The 23436-nt window shown below is 36.1% G+C and overlaps 1 protein-coding gene across 1 annotated transcript; it reads right to left on the bottom strand.

The window, feature by feature from the left end:
* Window positions 1-21673, bottom strand: c9h19orf47 (chromosome 9 C19orf47 homolog). The gene is made up of 8 exons (XM_007235549.4): window positions 21616-21673; window positions 16014-16101; window positions 15587-15701; window positions 13211-13292; window positions 7443-7556; window positions 6976-7122; window positions 6275-6351; window positions 1-4198 (listed from the first exon to the last, which is right to left on the bottom strand). The coding sequence occupies exons 1-8, from the start codon at window positions 21632-21634 to the stop codon at window positions 3623-3625; spliced, it is 1218 nt and encodes a 405-aa protein (XP_007235611.3). The 5' UTR covers window positions 21635-21673; the 3' UTR covers window positions 1-3622.
* Window positions 21674-23436: the final 1763 nt, after the last annotated feature.

Raw genomic sequence — 23436 nt, 5'->3', positions numbered from 1 at the left:
TCAAGTCAACCAGGTTTATAAAACCAACAACGGTCTTCCCTTTTCACCATGACCCATCATCATAATCATCATAATCACCATTATCATCTTCATCGTCGTCATCGTTGTCATCAATTCTGTACAGAGTAACAAAGTTCTACTTAAAAGACAAATTACAAATTAAAACGATATAAAAACAGGGGTTAGGGCCAGGCGAGTCTCGTCTAGCTGTGGGGGAATAATAGTGTGGTGGTCAGCCGTGTTGCTGTGGGTCCAATGCACAAGCCACTTTTTATTTTTGGCCACAAAAGTGGAGGAAAAACAACAACACTCAAGGGTCCATCGCGTCATGCGTCGGGTTGCCAGGCTGCGCTGTGTAACCTCCTCCCAGCAGGGGGAGGTTTCACCTTGGCAACACCTACCATGGCACCGTTTCAGCAGCTGGTATCTTTACAAGAGGACGAAGTGACGAACGTGTGGGGAGGAACTGGGATTTCGGGGGTTGAGGGGCTTTAAAACATGCACACTAACAGCTTCGTAACAGTTGAGGTCAGTAGGTGCCTTGAGAGGAACTTGTAGGGTTGTACGGCTCATCAAACCATCAAGTTTCAAGTGTTTTACTGGTTAAAAACGTCACGCGAGATGACAACAGGGAGGTACGGAGGCTGGTGGACACTTACAACCTTACATGAGATAGATGGAAATGATCCTTCCCTTTAGACAGTGCTGCGAGTGAGGAATCTGCAGTCGGAAGTGTGTTGCTTACGCACACTTGATCACAAAAGGGGGAACTCTTCTATCAAATATCCACTTCTAGGATATTCGATATTCCATGACTGGTGGCATGCTGTACAAAAAAACTGCAGTAGTAGAAAAACACAAAGGTCTTGTTTAAAAGAGTGGAGATCAGTTTCTCAAAGGCAGGGTGTGATTAGAGAGGTATGAAGGGAATATATATGGGAATGTATGTATATAGGGCTGCGTAACTGTATATATATATATATATATATATATATATATATATATATATATATATATATATATATATATATATATATATAAATAAAACTAAGCACTTAAATTTATGAGCATCCTAACCAAATGTCCCAGATTCCAGAAGCACTTTCTGTGGGTGGTTTTAGAGTACCATTATATTAAGGGGCTTTCACAGTCAAAATAGCATCTCAAAAAATTAGAATATCATCGAAAAAAGTTACTTAATTCCAGTAATTCAGTTGAAAATGTGAAACTTTTTGAATATTCAAATAAAAAATTTGAATATTACACAAGACCAATTGGAACTTTTGGCAGTGTGGGCAGTGTGCCAAGTCCTGCTGGAAAATAAAATTCGCATCTCCATAAAAGTTGTCAGCAGTGCAGTGTTTTCCAAAAAATTCTTACAGCACTTTATGCTTCCCCTGCTGACAACTTTTATGGAGATGCGGCTTTCATTTTCCAGCAGGACTTGCCACACTGCCCACACTGCCAAAAGTACCAATTGGTATTGTATAATATTCTAATTTTTCACTAGCTGTAATACATAATGATCACCAATAGAAGAAATAAACGCTTAAAATAGATCACTCTGTGTGTAATACATCAGTAGAATGTTAAAGTTTCACATTTTCAACTGAATTACTGAAATAAAATAACTTTTCAATGATATTCTAATTTTTTTTGAGTTGCACTAATATATAGTAAGGTGTGACAAAGCACATTCCAGATCAAAGGAAGAAAATATTAACATTTAGTCATAGTCATAATCGTTTGTAGTCCAAATTCATGACTTTTTAGACCAATTATTATAAGGTGGCATAAGGTACCAGTTCTATAAACAATATAAGCAGAAAATCAGACTACAGATTACACTGGTGATTCGACTGTTAACTAAAACAAAAATAATAAAAATCTGAATTTTAATCAGGATATTTTGTTTTAGCAATTTTGCAATACTGTATTAGTTTACATGTAAAGATTGGGGCCGGAAGTGGCTAATTTAGTATTGTGTTAAATCTCCGCCCACTATATAGCAGTGTCCCTTTTACCAATATATATGTATATGTTTATTATATAAGCCTGTCACAGTAACTATATTATTGGCAATATATGGCCTTTTTTCTAAACTACTGATATGACCAATTTTTACCTATAAATATTCAAATTCTAACTTCTGTATATGCATTTTAACTACAACTTCTTGGCTCTTTAGAGTTCTTAAAATTACGGAATTATTACATTATAGTATTTTTTTGTTATATCAGTGACATCATTGTTATTCGCAGTAATTTCTGGAACAATATATTGTTATTATGACAGGCCTAATATATAGCAACAGTTCTTTTCTCCTATTACGCAGCCCTAAAACATCCAAATCTGAGGGTCCGGAGAGAGTAAAGGGTGCATATTTCATTCCTATAATCACAAAGAAGAGAGGTAAAGTCTGTATACTGTCTTCAGGAACATCCCGCAACCCCTCACCCACCCCGATATGGCATAACACTGCGAGAAACCCCAACACTGAATCCATATACAGACTGAATGCTCCTCCTGTGCCGAGGAACAGTGTGATTCTTCCTATGCTAAGCCCTGAATGCAGGATCCTGTCGGGAAAGTGTGGAGCTTAAAAGCAGACAAAGTTCTGAATCTGCATTTATTCTGAATATTTATATTAAATTTACATGACTTTTTAAACTAATTGAAATGTTTAAAGAGGTAATTCATACATTTGATTTTTTTTAATATTTGTGGTGTTTTGAACTTGGAGGCTGTGAAAATTGCTGTAAAAATAAATTTTAAAAAATAGATTTAAAAAAAAAAACAAAAAAACAGGTTTACAACAATTATTTGATTTAAACCTCAGGAGGACATATTTAGGTCAAAGGTGAAACATCCAGGAGATGGTTTTAAATTGATGCATCTAAATTGTATGTATTGATCATCATCTTTAAAATCAGAAAAATGTGATTCATTCATTAATTTATGGATCTTGATTTCTGAAAAAAAAAGAAATCTGTTTATGTATCTGAATAAAAAAAATGTTTTTGGAATTTTTGGAATCTGAAAAATGTACAAATCTAATTTTTTCATCAGAAAATATAAACATTTTATTTTTTTTATCTGAAAATGCATGTATCCGTAGTTTTTTAATCACATTTTTTTTTATCGAAAAAATGTATGCCTTTATTTTTTCTTTTAAATCTTAAAAATTTACAAATCTTTTGTTTCATCTTTTCAAAGTCTGAAAAGGCATGGATCTGAATTTTTGGAATATATATAAAAAAAATGTATGGTCTAAATATTTAAAATCTGAAAAAAAAAAGTACAGATCCGATTTTTTTAAAACTGAAAAATGTACGAATCTGATTTTTTTTTTTTAACAATCAAAATGCATAGATGTGAAGTTACTTTGATTTTTGGTGTTCTTTTTTCTTTTTTAACAGCAAATGTCTTCACCTCAAGTTCAAACGTATGAATTACACCATTTAATATTTTAAATTATATAAAAAGTCAAGTAAATTTGATTTAAATATATTTTCGAATGCAGATTTAAATACTTACGGCTGTTTTTAAGCTCTGTAGGATAGGAAATTGGTAGAGGAGAGGAGGAGGAGGAGTGTGTGAGGAGGTTTCTCCTCGTGCATTATTAGGTCCTCTTGGCTCCCAGTCTCTTAAAAACACTGACTGTGGCAGCGTCCATCTGCGCCCCCTGGCAGTCCCTGCCCGTCCCCGTGCTGCTGCTGACCTTGGGGCTGGCCAGAGCGAAGCTGGCCTGGGCTTTGCTCTTGCTGCTGGTGACGTGGCTATCCTGCGTGTCTGCTGCCTGGCCTCCTGCCACACAGCTGATGGTGGCAGCGGTGGCGGCGGTGCCGGGGCCGGTGCCGGCTGCCGGGGCCTTACCCAGCCTCTGCATGATGCTGAGTTTGGGCGCCCCCTCCTGGCCGGAGGAGGTGGAGGAGGGTGCGGGGGGAGTGCTCTCTGGTGTTGGGGTGTTTTTGTATTTGCTGCTCAGGCGGTAGAGGGTGGCGGGTTCTGATTTTGGAGCGGCAGGTTCTTTTTTAGAGGACGGGGGCAGTCGCTTTAGGACTCCAGCGTACTGTAGAACCGAACCTTCGCCGTCGCTGTCGTCTTCCACGTCAGCAGCAGATCCGTCTCCTGTCTTCATCTCGCTGCCGTCGTCCTCGTCCACTTTACCGAGCCGACTGAACACTCCGGTTATTTGCTGAAGGGAATCAAAAAAGACAAAAGGAGAGAAAACAGAAAATTATACCCATTAGCAGTAGGGCTGTAACGATTAGTCGATATAATCGACAATGTCGATTATAAAATTTTGTTGACTCCAAATGTTCATTGTCGACTAATCATTAATTAGTAGTAGGGGTGGGCGATATGGCCCTACAATAATAGCGCGATATTTCATGATATTATCGCGATAACAATACTCTTGACGATATCATTAAAAACCCTTAACTGAGAGATTAGAAAATACAAGAAATTTATCAGATTTGTAACAGAAGTCAATGATTCAGAATGCCATGGCAGTAATATTGCGCTCTACATATATCCAGTATTAAATAAAAAAATAAACGATACTGGACAGAATCTGTTTCTAGTAGATATATAATGGGAAATGAGAACAGTGGGAATTTTTCTTTTGCTAAAAACAGCAAAAAAGTAGCACCCTGATGTGATAATTAGGGGTGGGTGATATGGCACCATATTTTAGGGTAAAATATCGCGCACGTATTATCCTGTACAATATGATATGGCACACCCCTAATTAGTAGCACTACACAAATTACCGGGGACAAAAACACAATGTTATAGACGGGTAACAAGTGTCCAAAAGTGCACAATCACAACAGATTTCACATTTCTTTACTAAACATCAGCACCTTCCACATTCAAAGGACGAAAGGAATGATCTGGACATCTAAAGGGCATTTATATCCCATGTTCAGCTGTTTCTATCATTTTGAACCAATAGAGAAAGCTAACAGAGAGGGAGGACATGGCAGAAATAATCGTTGAATAATCAATTAATCGGAAAAATAATCAGCAGTTTAGTTGACTACTAAAATAAGTATTAGTTGCAGCCCTAATTAGCAGATAACTCTTCGAACATAATTTTGTTAAGCCCTATCCAGACAGGATTTTATACAGGGGTCCACTGTGATTTTATTCCTGTCCGGAACAACCATGTACGTGTTTTTCTGAGACGTCCTTGAAAAAAAATTCAGGCTAAATTATCTACTGTTTTTCTCTGAACTCTTTGGTCCTCCGTAATTTTAGCCCTGTCCGGACGCACATCTCTGAGTTTCGTCTCCACGCATTTAATAAAATAGCTATTCGTCCACTGCCGTGCACCGTAATTACACTTTGGCCGCACCACAGTTTCCACGGAGATCCATGTAAAAACACAACAGTGAGTGGAAATGGAGGAGCTACTGAACGCCTACTGATGTCATGGTAAACGAGAAAGCCTAAAAACTCACTGGTCCTCCTGTTTTTTCAATTGTAGTTCAGATGCAGGAGTTTTATCACTGAGTAAAAGTGTAAAATATTTTTCACAGACGTCCCCCTGAGAAACATCTATTACAGCAAGTTATCCAGATCCTGAAGCCCCAGACCATCACACTACCACCATGTTCTATGTTCAGTATAATCTATTTTGAATGATTTTTCAGATTGCAGCATAATGTGCTGCTTTTTGAGATCTTTTATCTGCTTCATGTTGTCGGAGAGGTTCTATTTAAGTGATTTTTTTTTATTCCACAGGTCTGGCAGTAATCAGACCTGGTTGTGGTTAGTAGTGAAATTAAACTCAGCTTTCCAAAAAGTGTGATTAATCACAGTATATTCATGGGGGGCAAACACTTTTTCACAGATGGCTAGATTGGTTTGGCTAAAAAAAATGGTTTTAAAAGTGATTGTTAGATTTACAGTTATCTTTGTCTGATATTAAGTTTGTTTGATAATCTGAAAAAATGCTAAATGTTAGCAAAAACTAAAGAAATCTGTAGGTGGTAAATACTGATTTTGATCTTCTGCGTGGATAGTTTTGAGAGCCTCAAGCTACAAAATACTGTAAGAACCTGATTTATAAATTGAGATAATCTACTGTTGTTTCTTCTGGGTATTGATACAGACTTCTGGAGTAAGGAAAATGTGACTGCTCTGAACCATGAAAGCACAGATGAGTGTCAGACACAGCTGAAGTAAAACATTTACAATGGATGAAGCCTGATCCCTCCAAAAGAAGTTGTGTATATTAAGAAAATACATAATATATTTTTACCTTGTTGGCTGATGCAGCATCTCCCTTAGACTCTGAGCCCAGCCTCTCAAACACTGAAGTGCGCTTCAGACTCTTGGCTGTGTTCAAAACATATAAAACAAATCAGCAAAAAAGCAAAAAAAAACCCTTTTAGGGGTTATTTTTAGGGCATTTTTACACCAGCACTATTTACTCCAGTTAAAACAGACTCTGGCTGGTTGGTACACTTTTTTGATTGTGTGGTTTGATTGAGGTGAGAACGTGATCTGGTCTCGATTCGACCCAACTAGAAAATATACTCCTTTTATTTGAGATAAACTGCTGATAAGGTGCAATTTAATCTGATATATTAGCCAGATACGCTAATTACCACAGCTATAACCAAACGCTCTCTCTGCTGCTCCATGCTGTTTACACGCACAGCATGTGCTGAGTTCACTGCTTGCAGCCGTGCGACTCTGTTTACTATGTACATCTGTGCTACATGTCTCATTGAAAACACTGTGTTTAAAAGCACAGCAGCAAATTTTTAGCATTCTGTGTTAAAACAGCTTCACACTGCATAGATATATGCACTGAAACAGAATCTTCTCAATATATTTTTTATCGAGCCGCTCATCATGAAACACAGCAATGCAATTCAGGTGAGTGCAGGATACTGTTTCTATAATGTGTGAATCTGTTCAACTGAACCTGAGCATTTATGCTAATTTACCAGGTACCTTTTTTGGCCTGCTGAGCCAGAATGCGTCGGGTTCGGGCCGTGGTGCCCTTTGGCATGTTAATGATATACTTCCCCTCCATCTCAGCAGTAACTCGTCTACGCTTCACCGGCGAGCTGTTCTCCTCATCCGCAGGTTGACTGACGGCTGAACGAAGGAAGAGGAGATATGTAAGAAAAAAAGGAACAGAGAGAGAGAGAAAAAGGCTGAACAGTGAGAGAAATGAAGAGGAAAAAAAGGAGGCGTGAAAAGCAGGGAGGTGTGGACACCCAGCAGATGTCTCCCCGTCACACAGCTCTAATCCGAGACCGAGACGTTCACGCTCACTGAGAAATAAACATTTACAGCAGGCTAACACCCGGCGACACGCGGCAGAGGAGGAGGAGGAGGAGGAGGAGGAAGAAGAGGTAACAGGGGGATGCTGTGAGAAGAGAGAGAGAGAGAGAGAGAGAGAGAGAGAGAGATACCCGATTTGGCGCTGCTGTTGGAGACGGTCACAGAGAGGCGGTTGTCAGGGCGCCGGGCCGGCGTACTTGGCGGGGAGTCCCGACTCAAGGCGTTGGCGATCATGCGTGTAGCAGCTGAAAGAGAGAAGAACAACCACCTCACTCAAACACAGACTCTTAATTACTGCCAGAAACGCATGCACACACACAGCGCCGCCATCAATGTCACAACCAGGGACCTCGAAGAGTCATTCGTATTTACAACACTGAACATTTCCAACAACCCTGACAGATTCATCTTCACCCCAGAGCTCCCGTCAACTCGCCTGTTTAATCAAGAGCCAAGAAAATATCTTAAACATATATTTAAAAAAAAAAATCTAGTTAAATGTTATTATATATAAAATGCAAACAAACGCAAGCCACTGTGAGCTTCTAAAACTGTCTCACCATGTCATTCTGTGTTGGTTTATGTAGATTTCTGCTTGAAATGGGATGGAATAGAAAGCACTATGTAATATTTTGGGTAATAGTTTGGGAATACCCATCCCTGTATAAGTTGTAAGATGTTTTCTCGTGAGTGAGATTGAATACTGGCCATTGCAACGTTTCTGAAGATCTGTGTACAGCTGCAAGTAAAGAAACCCCTATAATAAGGGAGATCTGCACAAGTGCAGTAGCCAAGCCAAGCCAAGCCGAAAAATTTAGATTTTTATCCATTATTATTAATATTTATGGATTAGTTGGGTCTACATTATTTAATGCATAATTACAGTTGCTACCCCCAATGTGGGGCAGTAAATCAATCAACCAAAGCTGTGTTACTGAAGCACCATTAAACTAGACACATGTTGAAGCCACATGTAAAGAACATTCATGTTAAGTTTTAGTCCACCTTAAATGTGGCAACTCAACCAGTAGCTTTATTTTTATTCAAGTTCAAGTTAGCAACAAGTTTTATTTTTCTATTACTGAGTGTTACAAGAGCTGCTAGAGTAGTTAAACAAGATTAATCTAAATTTTAGTATATTTATATCACACACTCATCTCAGAAGTTTTTCGCTTCACCTTAAATGTGGAAAAAACATATTTAATAATAAATTAAAAGGCTTTAAGCACTTTTCTATTTCCGACATTGCTTGGAAGTATTTCAGAGTCACAGCAGAGTGTGTATTTACATTGCATACACAGTTTTTGTGTTATTTAACAATGATAACAATAAAATAAATTTAACTCTCAGGTTTATTTCTCATGTAAAAATCTTCTAGTAGAAGCTGCACTAACTTTGGACTTGATAATAAAACACAGTGGATCAACACCAGCAGATGACAGACATGACTCTCCAAACCATCACTGATCATCAGTACATTTTACATTTCATTTGTAAATCAAGGTATCAGAGTCTGGAGGAAGAGTGGAGAGACACACAGTCCAAACTGCTCGAGGTCTAGTGTGAAGTTTCCACCAATCAGTGATGGTTTGAAGAGTAATGTCTGTCATCTGCTGGTGTTGATCCACTGTGTTCTATCAAGTCTAAATATTCTAATTTTCTGAGACAACTGGGTTTTCATTGACTGCAAGCCATAATAAATTATAATAATAATAATATAATATATTTACAATAAAATAAATAAACGGTTAAAATAGATCACTCTACGTGTAATACATCTATATAATATAGTTTCACATTTTGAACTAAATAACTAAAATAAAGTATTTTTGTTTCTATGAAATACTAGGTTTTTTTAATGCACTAGTATAAACTACACTGAATGCAATGCAACACTGCAAATGGATTAAGCACCACCAAACAGGGCAGCAGTTTTACGAGTAATGCAACAATGCAGCAGAATGTCCCTCCACCCAAGGAACAACCTGATTCACAGATGATTCAAATGAGTGACATTCCTGACATTCTTCCTAATTAATATACATGGAGTTAAACAAGACTAAATTAATATACATGGAGGCACGTGTTGTGATTTAACTGCAACAAAAAACACCCAAGACTTACAAAGTTTAAAAACTAAGCCTGTCACAATAAGCAGTTTTTGAAAGTTTATTGTCGCAGGAATAATTATGCATTCTAAAACCAATCCGGACCAGACCAGGTGTAAAAGCGTGTGGTTAAAACCCTTTTAGGATATAATCCAAATATTTGTTACATGAGCTGACTAAATGTGAACAGGGTAAAAGTGAACAATAAGCAAATGAAGTGCCCCAATTCTTGTTATGATTATGCAGATAATTTTTAAGAATTTTCATTAGCTCCCTTTTTTCTTTTTCTTTTTTTTTTTTTTTAAACGTAACTCTTAACCAGTAGGAAGTATGACAAAAAATAATCACGACTAATCAAATAAGCGGCAGATTAGTCGACTACTAAACTACTCATTAGTTGCAGCCCTATTGAGATCAGACCCTTTCTTTCTCCAAACTTAGTTTTAGGTTTTTTCTTCACAGAACTCACAATGTTTGTTTCATTAACCGCTGTGGTTTTACTTGGTCTACCTGTTCATAATGGCTGCAACTAATGATTATTTTGGTAGTTTTCAATTAGTCGGTTAGTCAACGATTATGTCTGCCATGTCCTCCATCTATAAAAACAATAGAAACAGCTGATCATGAGATATAAAAGGCATTTAAAAGTCTGGATGTTGTTTAAATGTGGAAAGTACTGATATTTAGTGATTAAATATGTAAACTTTTGGAGACACAGAATAAGTTAAGTGTAACCTGTATGAGTGCATCATTTACCCATCACCCATTGTGCTTCTGCCCCCAGCACCTTGTGTAATGTGGTACTGTTACAAATTGATGATTAGTCGACAATGAAATTTGCAGTCAACAATTTTATATAATCGTCGTTGTCGATTATATCGAATAATTGTTGCAGCCCTACTGTTCATTACTTAGTACACCAGTGACGACTTTCTTCTTTGGAACATTCCATGTGGTTGTACTGGCTATGAACAATATTGGAGCAATGATTGATATCTCATAACTCTGCTTTTCATGTTGGTTACTCCTCCAACTTTAAATGCTCAGTCTGCACAGATAAAACCAAAATCTGAAACAGAATGCTTTTTATTGTTTGAATAATTAATGTATCAGGACACACATGGGTAATAAAGCACACCTGACGGCTGACATGTTTCAATACTTTTGCTCATAAGAAAAATGGGTGGGTTCAGACAGACAGTGCTGAATCTTTTGAACTGTGTATCAGATCCAGCATAATAAATAATAAATACCTGGAAATAAAATAAAATTGAAACTGAAATGTTGATCTTTTGAATAATATTCATATTTTAAATATAAAACTCAAGTGTTTTCACTCTACAGTAGAAATAAATTGATTGAACTTACTGTTCCAAAACTTCTGGAGGGAACTGTATGTAGTTCTAATCAGGGTTGTGTGGTAATACAGTATTAAAATGATAGTAAACACTACAGTATCACCATTATTTGCTCACTGTGGTGTTAAAATGTGCTTTATACTGCAGTGTGTCTTTAAGAAGTCAGAGTGCATGTGCTGAGTCTCAGTGCTTCAGGGAAAGACACTGCTGGTGAGTCATGTCTCTTTCAGTGCTGTGTTTAGTCAGTGCGACACAAAGCCAGGAACAAGCTAAACTGTTATGATGCAGCAATAGATGGTACTAAATGTAACGTCTGTGTTTAAATTAAATTCATATTTTTCTTCTTTTTGTAATGAAGTCATACTTACTTTTAAGGTCTGAACAGCACAAATAGAACCATGTTTTCTTTATAAAGCCTGCTCTATCTTTACACTATGTTTAGGTCTATTTTGGCCATTAATATGTTGCTAAATGAATCGTATATTATAGGACACATATTATTCCTCTTTTAGTTAGAAGTTAGAATAGGTCTATGTTCTATAAAACACGTTTGTAGGCCTGTCACAATAAGAATTTTTGTGGACGATATATTGTGCCAGAAATGATTGCGATACACAATATTTTTGTCATTTCAAGACTTACAATTAAATGCCACTGACATAATAACAGAATAGCAAAAAAAGCCATTATACACTTTTTAAAGACAGCAAAAATGTAAATAATCATTTATTATAACTAGTTTGAGAATGATATACTTATTTCTTCACCTTACTTTAGTCCACACTGTGTGTATGGAGTCACAGGTATTGATGCATGACTGGCTAAAATACTGTTCACTGTTATATGTGTGAACAAACGTAATAATAAACACAATAGACGATTATATCACGATTATTAAAAATTATTGCGGTCATGTTTATTTATTGTACAATAAATCGATATTGAAATTATTGTGATTGGCCTACATGTTCGTGAAGTTCTTTACACAAAATCACTCTTACATAAAGATAAAGATCTCACCATCTCTATTCTTACAGTTTCAGTTTCTTTCAGAATGAGCTGTTTAAGGGCTCTGTCACGTTTATGCAAATAAGATGTTGTTGGCCACGCCCCATGTTTACGCTTAGCGTTTACCAAACGTTAGTGTTAGCTAGTTCATGTTCAACTGTAATAGAAGCACAAAACTCGTTATTTGGAAGTTTTTACATCTCCCTCATCTGCTGACTTGCCACGGACAGTAGCTACAGATTCCTCCCTCAGACGAAGTCTGCTGGCTAATCTTGCTGTGAACTGTATGAGGGTCTTAATCAGCAGAACGAAATGACTGAAATTGGACGTTTCTTTAACTGATCTAGTGGGTGGAGCTCTGACTGGGGTTGATTGGTGAGGGTGGAGCCAGGGTGGTTCTATGCAGGTTTCCTATAGGGAGGAGCAACCAAACAGCTCATAGAAGCCGAACATGATTCACAGAAAACAAATTGGCAGGTTAATAAGGTTATAGGGGCAATTAAGACCTAAGTTGAAATACAAAAGCACACAAACTGTGATTTTTGCATAATATGTCTCTGTTTAACATTGTGAGGTGCTAGTGCCCTCTACTGTGTATGATCAAGAAAGTAATTTAGATCTACATCTCTGGAAAAAATAAAGAAAATTAAAAGACCACTTCAGTTTCTGAACCAGTTTCTTTGATTTTGCTATTTATAGGTTTATGTTTGAGTAAAATGAACATTGTTGTTTTATTCTATAAACTACAGACAACATTTCTCTCAAATTCCAAATAAAAATATTTTAGTCATTTAGAGCATTTATTTACAGAAAATGAGAAATGGCTGAAATAACAAAAAAAGATGCAGAGCTTTCAGACCTCAAATAATGCAAAGAAAACAAGTTCATATTCAAAAAGTAGTTTTAAGAGTTTAGAAATCAATATTTGGTGGAATAACCCTGGTTGGTTTTTAATCACAGTTTGTTTCATGCATCTTGGCATCATGTTCTCCTCCACCAGTCTTACACACTGCTTTTGGATAACTTTATGCTGCTTTGCTCCTGGTGCAAAAATTCAAGCAGTTCAGTTTGGTGGTTTGATGGCTTGTGATCATCCATCTTCCTCTTGATTATATTCCAGAGGTTTTCAATTTGGTAAAATCAAGAAATTCATCATTTTTAAGTGCCCTCTTATATTTTTCACAGAAAAACGTTAAACTGCAAATGTTGTAAAAGACCAAATAGAATTTGTAGCTGTCAATATTTATCATTAATCCTACATTATTTGCTAATAACTGTAAGCACATAAAGCGTAAAAAGGCTCTTACTCCCTATTCTCAAGACATTATTCACATCTTATCAGAACAGCATTGTTTTAGGGAGTGTCAGGATCTTTTATGGGAGTCTATGTACTTACATTCTATGTTAATGAAGTGAAACACTTACGAGTATTGGCGGTGCGCCTCAGCTCAGCCTGGACACTGGTCTGGCCGGAGGTAATGGCTTCAGTGGCCATTTTACACATGTCCTACAATAAAGAAACAGGAAAGAAAACAGTTTATGATCAGTAAAACAATAGTGGTGTAATGAGCCCTTCTGCTTACCAATTATCAATTTTGCTCATCAATTTTCAATTCTGGATTCACAATTTGAGTTTTAATGGAACAAACTTTAAACAACGTTCACACACGTTTTAACCAATACATTTCCATGATTTTTTCATGACTTTTCCATGCCTTAAAAAAATCAACTAAAACTATATATTTAATTTATTATAGTAGGTCTAAAATTAATCAGATAAAAATGTTGACACTAATTTTATTAATAAAATATGTGTCAGATCCTGAGAGCTCCATTGTTTAGGGCCAAATTACTGTATTAAATCTAAGCTGACGTATTTATTAGCTCCAAATAAATAATTAGCTTTTCTCCATTAATAAACTGAACAAACAAAGATTTTTAGACCAAATTTCCATGACTTTTCCAAAACTTTCTGGGCGTTTTTATTTTTCAAAAAGTTATTTAGGCCTGGAAACTGCCATTTTCAAATTCCATGACTTTTCCAGGTTTTCATGACCATACGAATCCTGTTTAAAAGGAAAGAAATAAAAAGAGTAAAAGAAAGGTCTCTGTATTATTTGTGTATAAACAATGAAAAAAAAGCACCTTGTATAAATGCTCACTTTTCTATTTCTCAATTACTCACTTGTTAATTTAGAGTAAATCTAGAGTAAAAGTATAAATGTCTAAATTACATTACATTAAATTACATTTGCAATGTAAATGGACAGTAAATGGATAGTAAAAGAGAAAATAAATTAATTAGTCTGCTTTAAACAGGTTTTTGTGTATTATGCGTATATTTTGGCTTGTGAAGATCTGTTCTCTCCTAGACACGAGAGTCAAAGCCTGGAAAGACACACCTCCCAATAATTTCACTTTCAGACCTGAATTACGTATAACTGAAAAATATAAGAATGCTGTTTTCTATCTGCAGTGCACACAAAATAAGACTTTTTTAATACAAATCTGTATAAAAAATCTTAAAATACTGAATTGCTTTTTAATATCCATTTCATTGTATGCTTATGTTTAACATTTATTTTTTAGATTTGATATTGACCCTTTTACATCACAAATCATCCATAAACAGTAACATTAACGTGATAAAAGTGTTCTAAATCACATAAAATTAGTAACAATTAGCTCTTACTTTGTCTCATTGGCTCTAGTGCCGTCATGCCCTAATGTTTGAGTTGCTTTTTTTTTTTTTCCCCTGATGCAATGGCTGGTTAAATGTTCTATTCTGATGGATAATAGGCTTTAAATCAGCGTTATGTGCAACAGAACATAAACAAAGAAAAGGGTCTGAAAGGGTTATAGTGGAAAAAAGCTCTGGTGTGATTGGCTTTGGTAAAAACGACCACCTTTTGTTTACGCCCACTGGTTCTCCGGCCTGCACTAGCGGAATTGCGGGCTTTGGTGTTCAAACAATGCAACTGCATAACACTTCATAAATAGAACATGGAATCATATGTGTAAAGTGTGTGGTATGTATGCAAGTTTGTGTGTGTGTAAATGTGTGTATGACTGTGTGCCCAGATATTAATTGCCACTCTGTCCTGGGTAAATGCTGTAGTGCCCGATGCAGTCCTCCAGGTGGACGGTTGTTTCCAGTTGAGAGTACGCTGTGCGCTATTGGTTGCTGCTTCTCACCGGTGTGTGAATGGGTGCTAAATGTGTAAATGTGTGAATGGTTGTGTGTAATACGTGTAAATTGTATATTGTATATTGTATAATAAAGCGTTCTTGGGTTTCTAAAAAGGTGCTATGCAAGTTTAACATACAGAACAATACAGAACATTCAGAATCAGTATTTATAGAAATGAATGTGTAATGCATGTCCCTCATATGAATTGCACGGTATTTAACATTACAGTCTAAAGATGCAAAATGAGCCACAGAAATAATACTGGGAAAGGAAGACGTGGTATAATTTTAGCCTGGGTTAGGAGCTCTCAGTATAACTCTCTCCCAAGTGGGACAGGACTGCAGAAGATCAGTGGGCTACAGTCTAAAACTGGGGCTGGGCAACACATTTCCCACACAGAGAGAAAACTCTTAGTTGGAATTTTCCCTGTACATAAAAAACTCTATGGCATGATGTGCATGATTAAATTAGCCTTATGAGACCACTGCACATGTGCACACTGCAACGGCAAAGCTAAATCAATATACTGTGGAATATATTGGAGTTCCATTTAGATACCTGAACACAAATAACATGAAAATAATGAATGGATCAATATTTACTTTGCCCACCTGTCTGTAGACTTGCTTGGCATGTTTGAGAATGGCTATGATGTCTCCGATGACCGTGATGCCCAGATCCATCATTATCTCCTTACTGAGATCCATCAACATGTTCTTCTGAATTCTAAACAGAGAAAAGACACAAAACACACAGAACATTCTTAATGTAACACCGCCTTTCAGATGATTTATTTCAGAAGGGTCATAAAATGCAATAAATTGGACCACAATAAATAACAAAATTGGTTCCAAGGATCAGCTTCAAATCTATGCATCTTTTTCATGCACAAAACTTTGCAACAGTTACTTGCCCATTACAAAAAAACTGTTTTTTAAAATTTCACTGTGCATTCATATATATATCCTATGTTACATTGTTTCATTACGGAAATCAAATAATGTGTACTGTATATCAGGGTGAAGGTGAGTATTTTACCTGTTGTCTACAAAGGAGACGGCATAGTTGACAGCCAGGCCAGGGGGGATTCCTGCATCTTTGAAAAACTGGATCCACTCTGACGTGGCTGAGGACGAAGCAAAAGAGAGAAAAACATTAAAATCTGAACTATTCCAACAGTCAGAAGCAAGGTTGATGTATGTGTGTTACATTGTATTCTGTACTGTATTTAGTCTTGTTAGTTTTGTCCAGTTTTACACTGCAGTTTAGTGACTGAGTGCAATAAAAAATATTACTGCATCCAGTCATCAACTCCTACATGGGCAGAGTCTCCCGATACTTCACACTAGTTTGTTCTACAGTTACAGAAGATACTAGGAGTGTCACGATTTCGATATTTCATCACGCAAATGGCGCAACACACTGTAGCCGCATTGTGATTGCTCAAAGAGCAGCCCTTTCTCCAGAGAATGTGGACATTCTCATCTTCTTGAAGAAAAACTTACAAATATATAAAAATAACAGATGTTTTGTCTAGCCTCAAATATGTTAATAGTTTTGGTACCTTAAGGAGCATCTTTCTCTCAGATAAAGTTAATAATATATCTTTGTTAAAGAAAAAAAAAAATGTCATTCTCAAGTCTTATTTTTCATGTTTATCTGTTATAGTAGGATAGAGTTCAGTTTGTTAAGGCTCTAATTGTTCTATTATTTTGTACATGACTGTTCCTGTATGTTTTTATTATTTATTTTGTTATGTTGCACATTGCTGTTTTAATAGTGCACACTGCTGCTACCAAAAAAAGCCACTAGATGGTATTACATATATATCTTAATTAAATTATTTAAATTTGACCATTAGTGACTACTGTGTTATATTACAGGACAGTTGTATCACTTATATCAAGCCCACCTTTTGAAATAAGCCTCTCTTCTCTAAAAAAAAAAAAAAAAGAAAAAAGAAAATTGAGAATCGAATGGAATCGTGACCCTAAAATCGGAAATAAAATCGAATCGAGGATTTAGAGAATCGTGACACCCCTGCAGTCAGCAGCATAATCTTTAGTACCCATACTGCTGTGTGACGTCCCTGCACACCAAGGGGACGCATTTCAGACACAGATAATCCTTTTGTTTAATGTAATGTCTGTCAGGTCTGAAAGTCTAAATCACACTGAAAATAAACTGGACCATGATTATGTTGATTCAGACCAAGACCAGAGTGACCTCTGACCTCTTCAACCTCTGCAGCAATGCTGGAGAAAGCCCTTATAACGCCATAAATCAGTGGAGTGGATTTACTGCTCCTTAATAATTAAAAAATCATACATAAGGAGCACCGGATTATAAGGTACACAGTACATTTTCGGGAAAATTAAAGAATTGTAGGTGTGCCTTATAGTCCGAAGAATATGGTAGTCAAATGTATACAAAAATGTGAGGGGTGTACTCACTTTAAGATACTACAAATGAAATGTTGGAATACTCTGTGAACATTATTTTTAATAACATACAGATCACAAATCAGAACCAGCAAAAAGCCCAGAGCAGCAATTCATCTGATACCACTGTTACACACCATTAGATTCTCTGACAAAAGACCCAGCCTTATATAAAGCATTCAGAGTCTCGCAGGCCGACTGCATAAGCACGCAACACTGCGTGACCCACTGAGGACATGAGTGGTAGAGCAGCTGGGTGTTATTTTTAAAGCCGTGAGCAGAGAGTCACAAGAGAACCTCCCCGGCAGCTCGCGAGCATCCGAACGGGGCTGCAAAACCCAAATAAGGCTTCATCTGTAATTCACGTTAGTCTATAGTTACAGTCATGATATCTGGCAAATAACTTAATTCCATATTGTCTCTGTCCAAAGAAAAAACATTCCCAAAACAGTAACTTTACAGTAGATGGGGAACAAAAACTTTAAACTTCCAATGAAAGAATTTTTGGGTCATTTATATTGATCCATGCTTCATAAAATGTTGAAACAATGTGAAGGACAGCTGCAAAGAGTCATGCAGATATAGCCAGTGTAGTCATTTACCTCCAGCAAAAGTAACACATAAGACAGACCTATATACATTCCTATAATCAAATCACAAAAACGTTAACACGTAACAATATGTCCTAACTAGGGGTGGGCGATGTGGCCTTAAAATAATATAATGATAAATCATGTTATTTTTTTGATAATGATATTTTTTAAAAATATGACAAAAAAGAGTGAATTAAACAAAGTTTAATAGTGGATTTAAGAATACACTACAGCAAGAAAAATAATATTACACTTTATTTGGTAATATGATAGGACACTCATCCTTAATTAGGATTTTTATCATGATACTAATTAATGCACCTCAAGCAAAAAACAAGCAAAATACTATTTTTCCTATAGAACGAAGCCAAATTTCACTGTCTGGCTATGAAGGGAAGCAAGATTTGTATTTACTGCTGTGTCTTCCTTCCCAGTAGCAGACTCCATCTTTATCTCCAAGGCTTCATTCAGTCTTTCCTACTGTAGGATGCAACACCACTTAATATGTTTAGAATAGAGGGAAAATGGTACTGTATTTTTTGGATTATAAGCTGCACTGTCAATAAAAGTCTATTTTTTTGTGTTTTTTTTTATACATAAGGTGCACTGGATTATAAGGCACATTAAGCGACACTAGCAAGGTTGCCTGCATTAAAGTGAGCAAGAGTGTCGCCATGTTTCCCTTCTAATGGGGAAGCGCCTAAGTAAACAAAACTGTAATTCTTTATAGAAAAAAAAAATAATAATAATAATTTCCTTTTAAAGTCAAACGAGAGCTGGAAACTGTTTATTTGGGTGAAGTGCTTCTGGAGTGGTTCGCTTGTAATGAGAACACTCCTTTTGTTTGAGCTAAACTGCTGATGAGGTGCAGTTTATTCTGATTTATTAGTCAGATAACGCTAATTACCACAGCTATGAACTAAAACGCTGTCTTTGCTGATCCATGCTGTTTACACAAGCAGTGTGTGCAGCATTCACTGCTCGCAGCTGCTTTCATCATTCTGTGTTAAAGAGGTTCACACTGCACAGATATACACACTGGAACACAGAATCTTCTCACTATATTTACTTTCCCGCTCGCCAGACAGCTCTGACCAATCAGAGGAGACGATTTGCTTGTATGGTTTATTCGATTTATTATGCCTGTGTGGAACCAAACCAAACAGAGGGAGAAACGCTCCAAATAAAACTCATCAACTGATCCGGATCATAGAAACCTAAAAACCACAGGTGTGAACACGCCTTAACTTTTCAGACAACTCTAGTAAAAGGTGTAGAAAATCACAGCATTTCTATTGATCCATTCATCAGGAACTTTTAACACAATGTACATAACAGCTGCCTGTTTTCAACAGGCAAAAAGTGACAAATGGCAACAATAGAGATGCAAAATATCTGCATGACATGATGTGCTCCCTAAAATAAAGAATAAAAGTTCAGTCAGTACACAAATGCTTAACAGTAAAGTATAGATAACAAACAAAACCAAGCACCAAGATTTGTTGCACAAAATCATTTTTTTTACCTCAGTTTAATTCCTCAAACACTATCAATTTCCACACTTTTACACTTTTAATAGTGTCTTAAGAATATGTGTGCATTACCAGGATGAGGTGACTCAAATCTGTTTTTTTTTGTGTCTTAATGTGACATACATTGTCTATATTGTTTCCAAGTTGATTAAAATAGCCTGGATGGCAAAAAAAGAAAAATAAGATTTTTTGTAAATTGGATCCAAACCAGTGTAATTACAACCAGATTTGTACAAATGTGTGGACACAAAACAGATTTTAAAGGGTCGTTGTGCCACTCGCAACACAACAACCAACCACCACATAAAATCCAGACTGATTGAACTGTAGTAATAAAACAGCATTACTGCACAATAGCGTTTAGATCGGGCCCAAACCCGCTCAACCCTACTCAAGTCTGTTTTACTTCAATAAGATAGCTTAGTTAGATTAGCTACCAGTCTTTACACAAGGATCATTTACATAAGATAGTATTAACTGTACTTTGTTTCATAAACATAAAATAAACCAGATTAGTGGAACACACTCCATTGCCCCACTCAACCCAACAGGATAAACTAAATTTCAAACTGATTTCTGCTGTTACTTTAATAAGCTAGGTCTGTTTAGCTGGCACAGTCTACACACAACTACACATTAGCTCGTATCCACTGTACTCTGCATTCTTAACCTTAAATGAACAGGATTACTGAAACACTAACCAACTAGTCTGAACTGAACAGCATTAACCAAATGTCAGTATGATTTCTCCTGGTTTACTTTAATAAGCTGGGATAGCTTGTCTGCAACAGTCTACATACAACTATAGCTTAAATAAGATAATACCCACTGTATTGTGTGTGTATCTTAACAGCAAATAAACCAGATTATCCAATGTTAGACTAAACTGAATTTTAATCTGATTTTTCCTGTTGTACTTAGTTTAGCTGCCACAGTTTACACACAATTATAGCTAGTCACATTGGTTAACCTAGCAAGATTAATATGCACTGTATTTTTTAACAGTAAATAAACCAGACTATCCAAAGCTAAACTGAACAGACTTTCAAACCGATTTCCCCTGTTGTACTTTAATAAACTAGCTTAGCTTCCACAGTTAGTTAGTATGCACTGCACTCTTAACCTTAAATAAACCGAATTACTGAAACACTACACATTGCTTGACTTAACTGAACAGCATAAACCGAATTACACACAACTATACATTACTTTATCTAGCTAGATCAGCATCCACTGTGTTCTGTATTCTCAACAGCAAATAAACCGGATTAGTGGAACTAAATTTCAAAACGATCTCTCCTGTTGTACTTTAATAAACTAGTTAGGTCTGTTGAGCTGCCGCCGTCTACACACAACTATACGTTAGCTAGTATCCACTGTACTCTGTATTCTAAGCCTCAAATAAACCAGATTACTGAAACACTATCCACGGCTAGACTAAACCGAACAGGATAAACCGAATTTCAAACCGATTTCTCCTGTTGTACTTCTAGGTCAGATTAGCTGCCACAGTCTATAAACAACTACACATTAGCTAGTATCCACTGTATTTTGTATTCTCCTTACTAAATAAACCGGATTAGTGGAACACTACCCATTGATAGACATAACTGAACAGGATAAACCGAATTTCAAACAGATTTCTCCGGGTTTACTTTAATAAGCTAATTAACTTACTTCTGTTAGCCAGTTAGCTAAGTAGCTAGATGTGCTAGTTAACAGACACTGGGGCGCTGCTAATGGTAAATTATAACTGATATAAACGCGTGTAAACGTTCTCTAAACCTCAGCGCCCCGAACATTTAGCTCCAGAGCTCCGAATCTCTCCGGTACCGGATCTGTAGCCGGAGCTCGGCGCCGGTACCGGGTCAGACACCGGATCCATCGGGCAGAGAGCGGTTAGCTTAGCATAGCTCGTGCCCTCGTTATTCCCCTCAGAACAGCCGCTGTTCCCCATTTTATCGACCCGTTTACACTCTCTCAAGCGAACTAAAGGATCCGGATCCCCATTTAAACCGGTTTAATCATATTAATGTAAATACCGAAGCCGCGCGGAGCTCGTATCTCCACTCACCTGTTGTTACGGACGCCATCTTCACTGAGAAAAAAACAAAAAGCCGCCCGCCGTGACGCAATATCCTCCGCGATCGGAAACAGTCGGGCGGGGCACGAAGGTTTCCGAGGATGACGTCACACCGGCCGAGAATAATACAATATACATTACATACTTAAACTTTATTTATTGTTTATTGTAGTGTTTAGAGTTTCTGTGATAATTAAAACAAAATAAATAATTTAATACAATAATAAAAGTAGGTTTTTTATAACAAAAAAAAAAATAAACTAAGTAATAAAATGTATATGTTTTAAAATAGGACTATAACAGATGGATACTTATTATATTGCTGATTTGTTGGACGAATCTGGACATTTACTCTTATATGAACATTTTATAAACAAATAGTATTTTCCTCTAAAGTAAAAAAGTGTTTTAATGTTGGTGGAATCTCATATGCAATTTTTTACCATCTCCAAGCTTAAAACTTTACTTTATATTAATGGTCTAGACTTAAGAAATGAAACCTGTTCTAATAAACGGCATATTTCAATGAATGGGTGCCATTTCTGTCCCCAGGAAATGTATACACAAAATAATTAGCAGGACACTGGGGACTTTTTTTTGGCACTATATGGTACTTATATAGTAATATGGTACTTCATTTTCAGCTGTATTTTTTTTTTATAAAATTGGTGTTTTTTTTCTTTTATGATAAAATGTAATTATATACCTGATATTTCAATTTAAAATAATTTTAAGACAAAAATGAATAAAAAAAAATGAAACTAATATTTTCTTTGGTGGTATTCACTCTTCATTGCTTTCCAGGATGAAATCCTATCTCAACTTTCCTCTAAGTATATTATTGAACCAGTAATTTCAAACTTAGCATGATGAAATGATTAAACCTTTTGGTTAATAATCTCATTATTTTAAATACGTTTTTATTCACAAATGAACAATAATGAACAGTGTAAATTATATATTTGTCAGTGATTTACCTTAAGAAAAGTAACTTTGGAACATATTCAATCAAAGATATCAGGCCACAATGTTTCAACATACATGCAGTGTATTCACTTTGGACTCATTTAGGAGCGCCCTCTGGTGGTTTTTGACCAATAGGAACGAAGTTCCCGCCTCCTTTTGGATAAACTGTTAAGGCAATTGGTTGCAGTACAAAGTGATAGACAGGTAATTCCTGTGAGCGATTGGCTTAAAAAAGTAACTTGGAACCAAATTGAAGCTTCTGATTGGGCGCAGATAAAAATTATTGACAGGTACCCCGCCCACTGCCCCGTGCTCTTTATTATTATTTTTAAAATAATATTATTATTGTCTTATTTTAGAATTAAACACGAAATTAACTAATCTGAAGATTTATTTAAGCTTCAATTAATGTTAATAACAACTAATATTAATATACACATTAAAATACATTAATTGAAGCGGAATTAAATATTTTTAAACAACATTTATAAATATTATATAAATATAATCCAGTAAATTTTAATGGCTCTGGTTTATGGGCTGTAATGTGTCCAGGGTTTTCAGCATTCTGAATTGCTCTGTGTTTAGTCTGTGATTTTATGTATTGTATGAATGAATAAATGAATAAATGAAAGAATTAATTAAATATAATAGTTAAACTTAAATACAATAAAAAAAGAGTAAAAAAGAACCTCTTTCTACTCATGTTAATACATTTGGTTAATGTAATAAATGCTTATAATGTGAATGTAATTATAAAACCTGTTTTAGGCGTTTTTCAGATTTAGATTCTTGTTTTACCACTAGAGTGCAGCAAGACCTCGTAAATCCGGATACAGAGCCCTC

The sequence above is a fragment of the Astyanax mexicanus genome, chromosome 9, assembly GCF_023375975.1.
Source record: "Astyanax mexicanus isolate ESR-SI-001 chromosome 9, AstMex3_surface, whole genome shotgun sequence".
NCBI lineage: Eukaryota > Metazoa > Chordata > Actinopteri > Characiformes > Acestrorhamphidae > Astyanax > Astyanax mexicanus.
This window is presented reverse-complemented; position numbering and strand designations above follow the sequence as displayed.

Bases quoted from the DNA above. Each gene is read 5' to 3' on its own strand.
- c9h19orf47 (XM_007235549.4), bottom strand. The intron at 15,702-16,013 runs GTAAAATACTCA...TTCTCTGTTTAG, and splicing joins GTCTCCTTTGTAGACAACAG to AATTCAGAAGAACATGTTGA. The intron at 4,199-6,274 runs GTAAAAATATAT...GATTCCCTTCAG, and splicing joins ATGCTGCATCAGCCAACAAG to CAAATAACCGGAGTGTTCAG.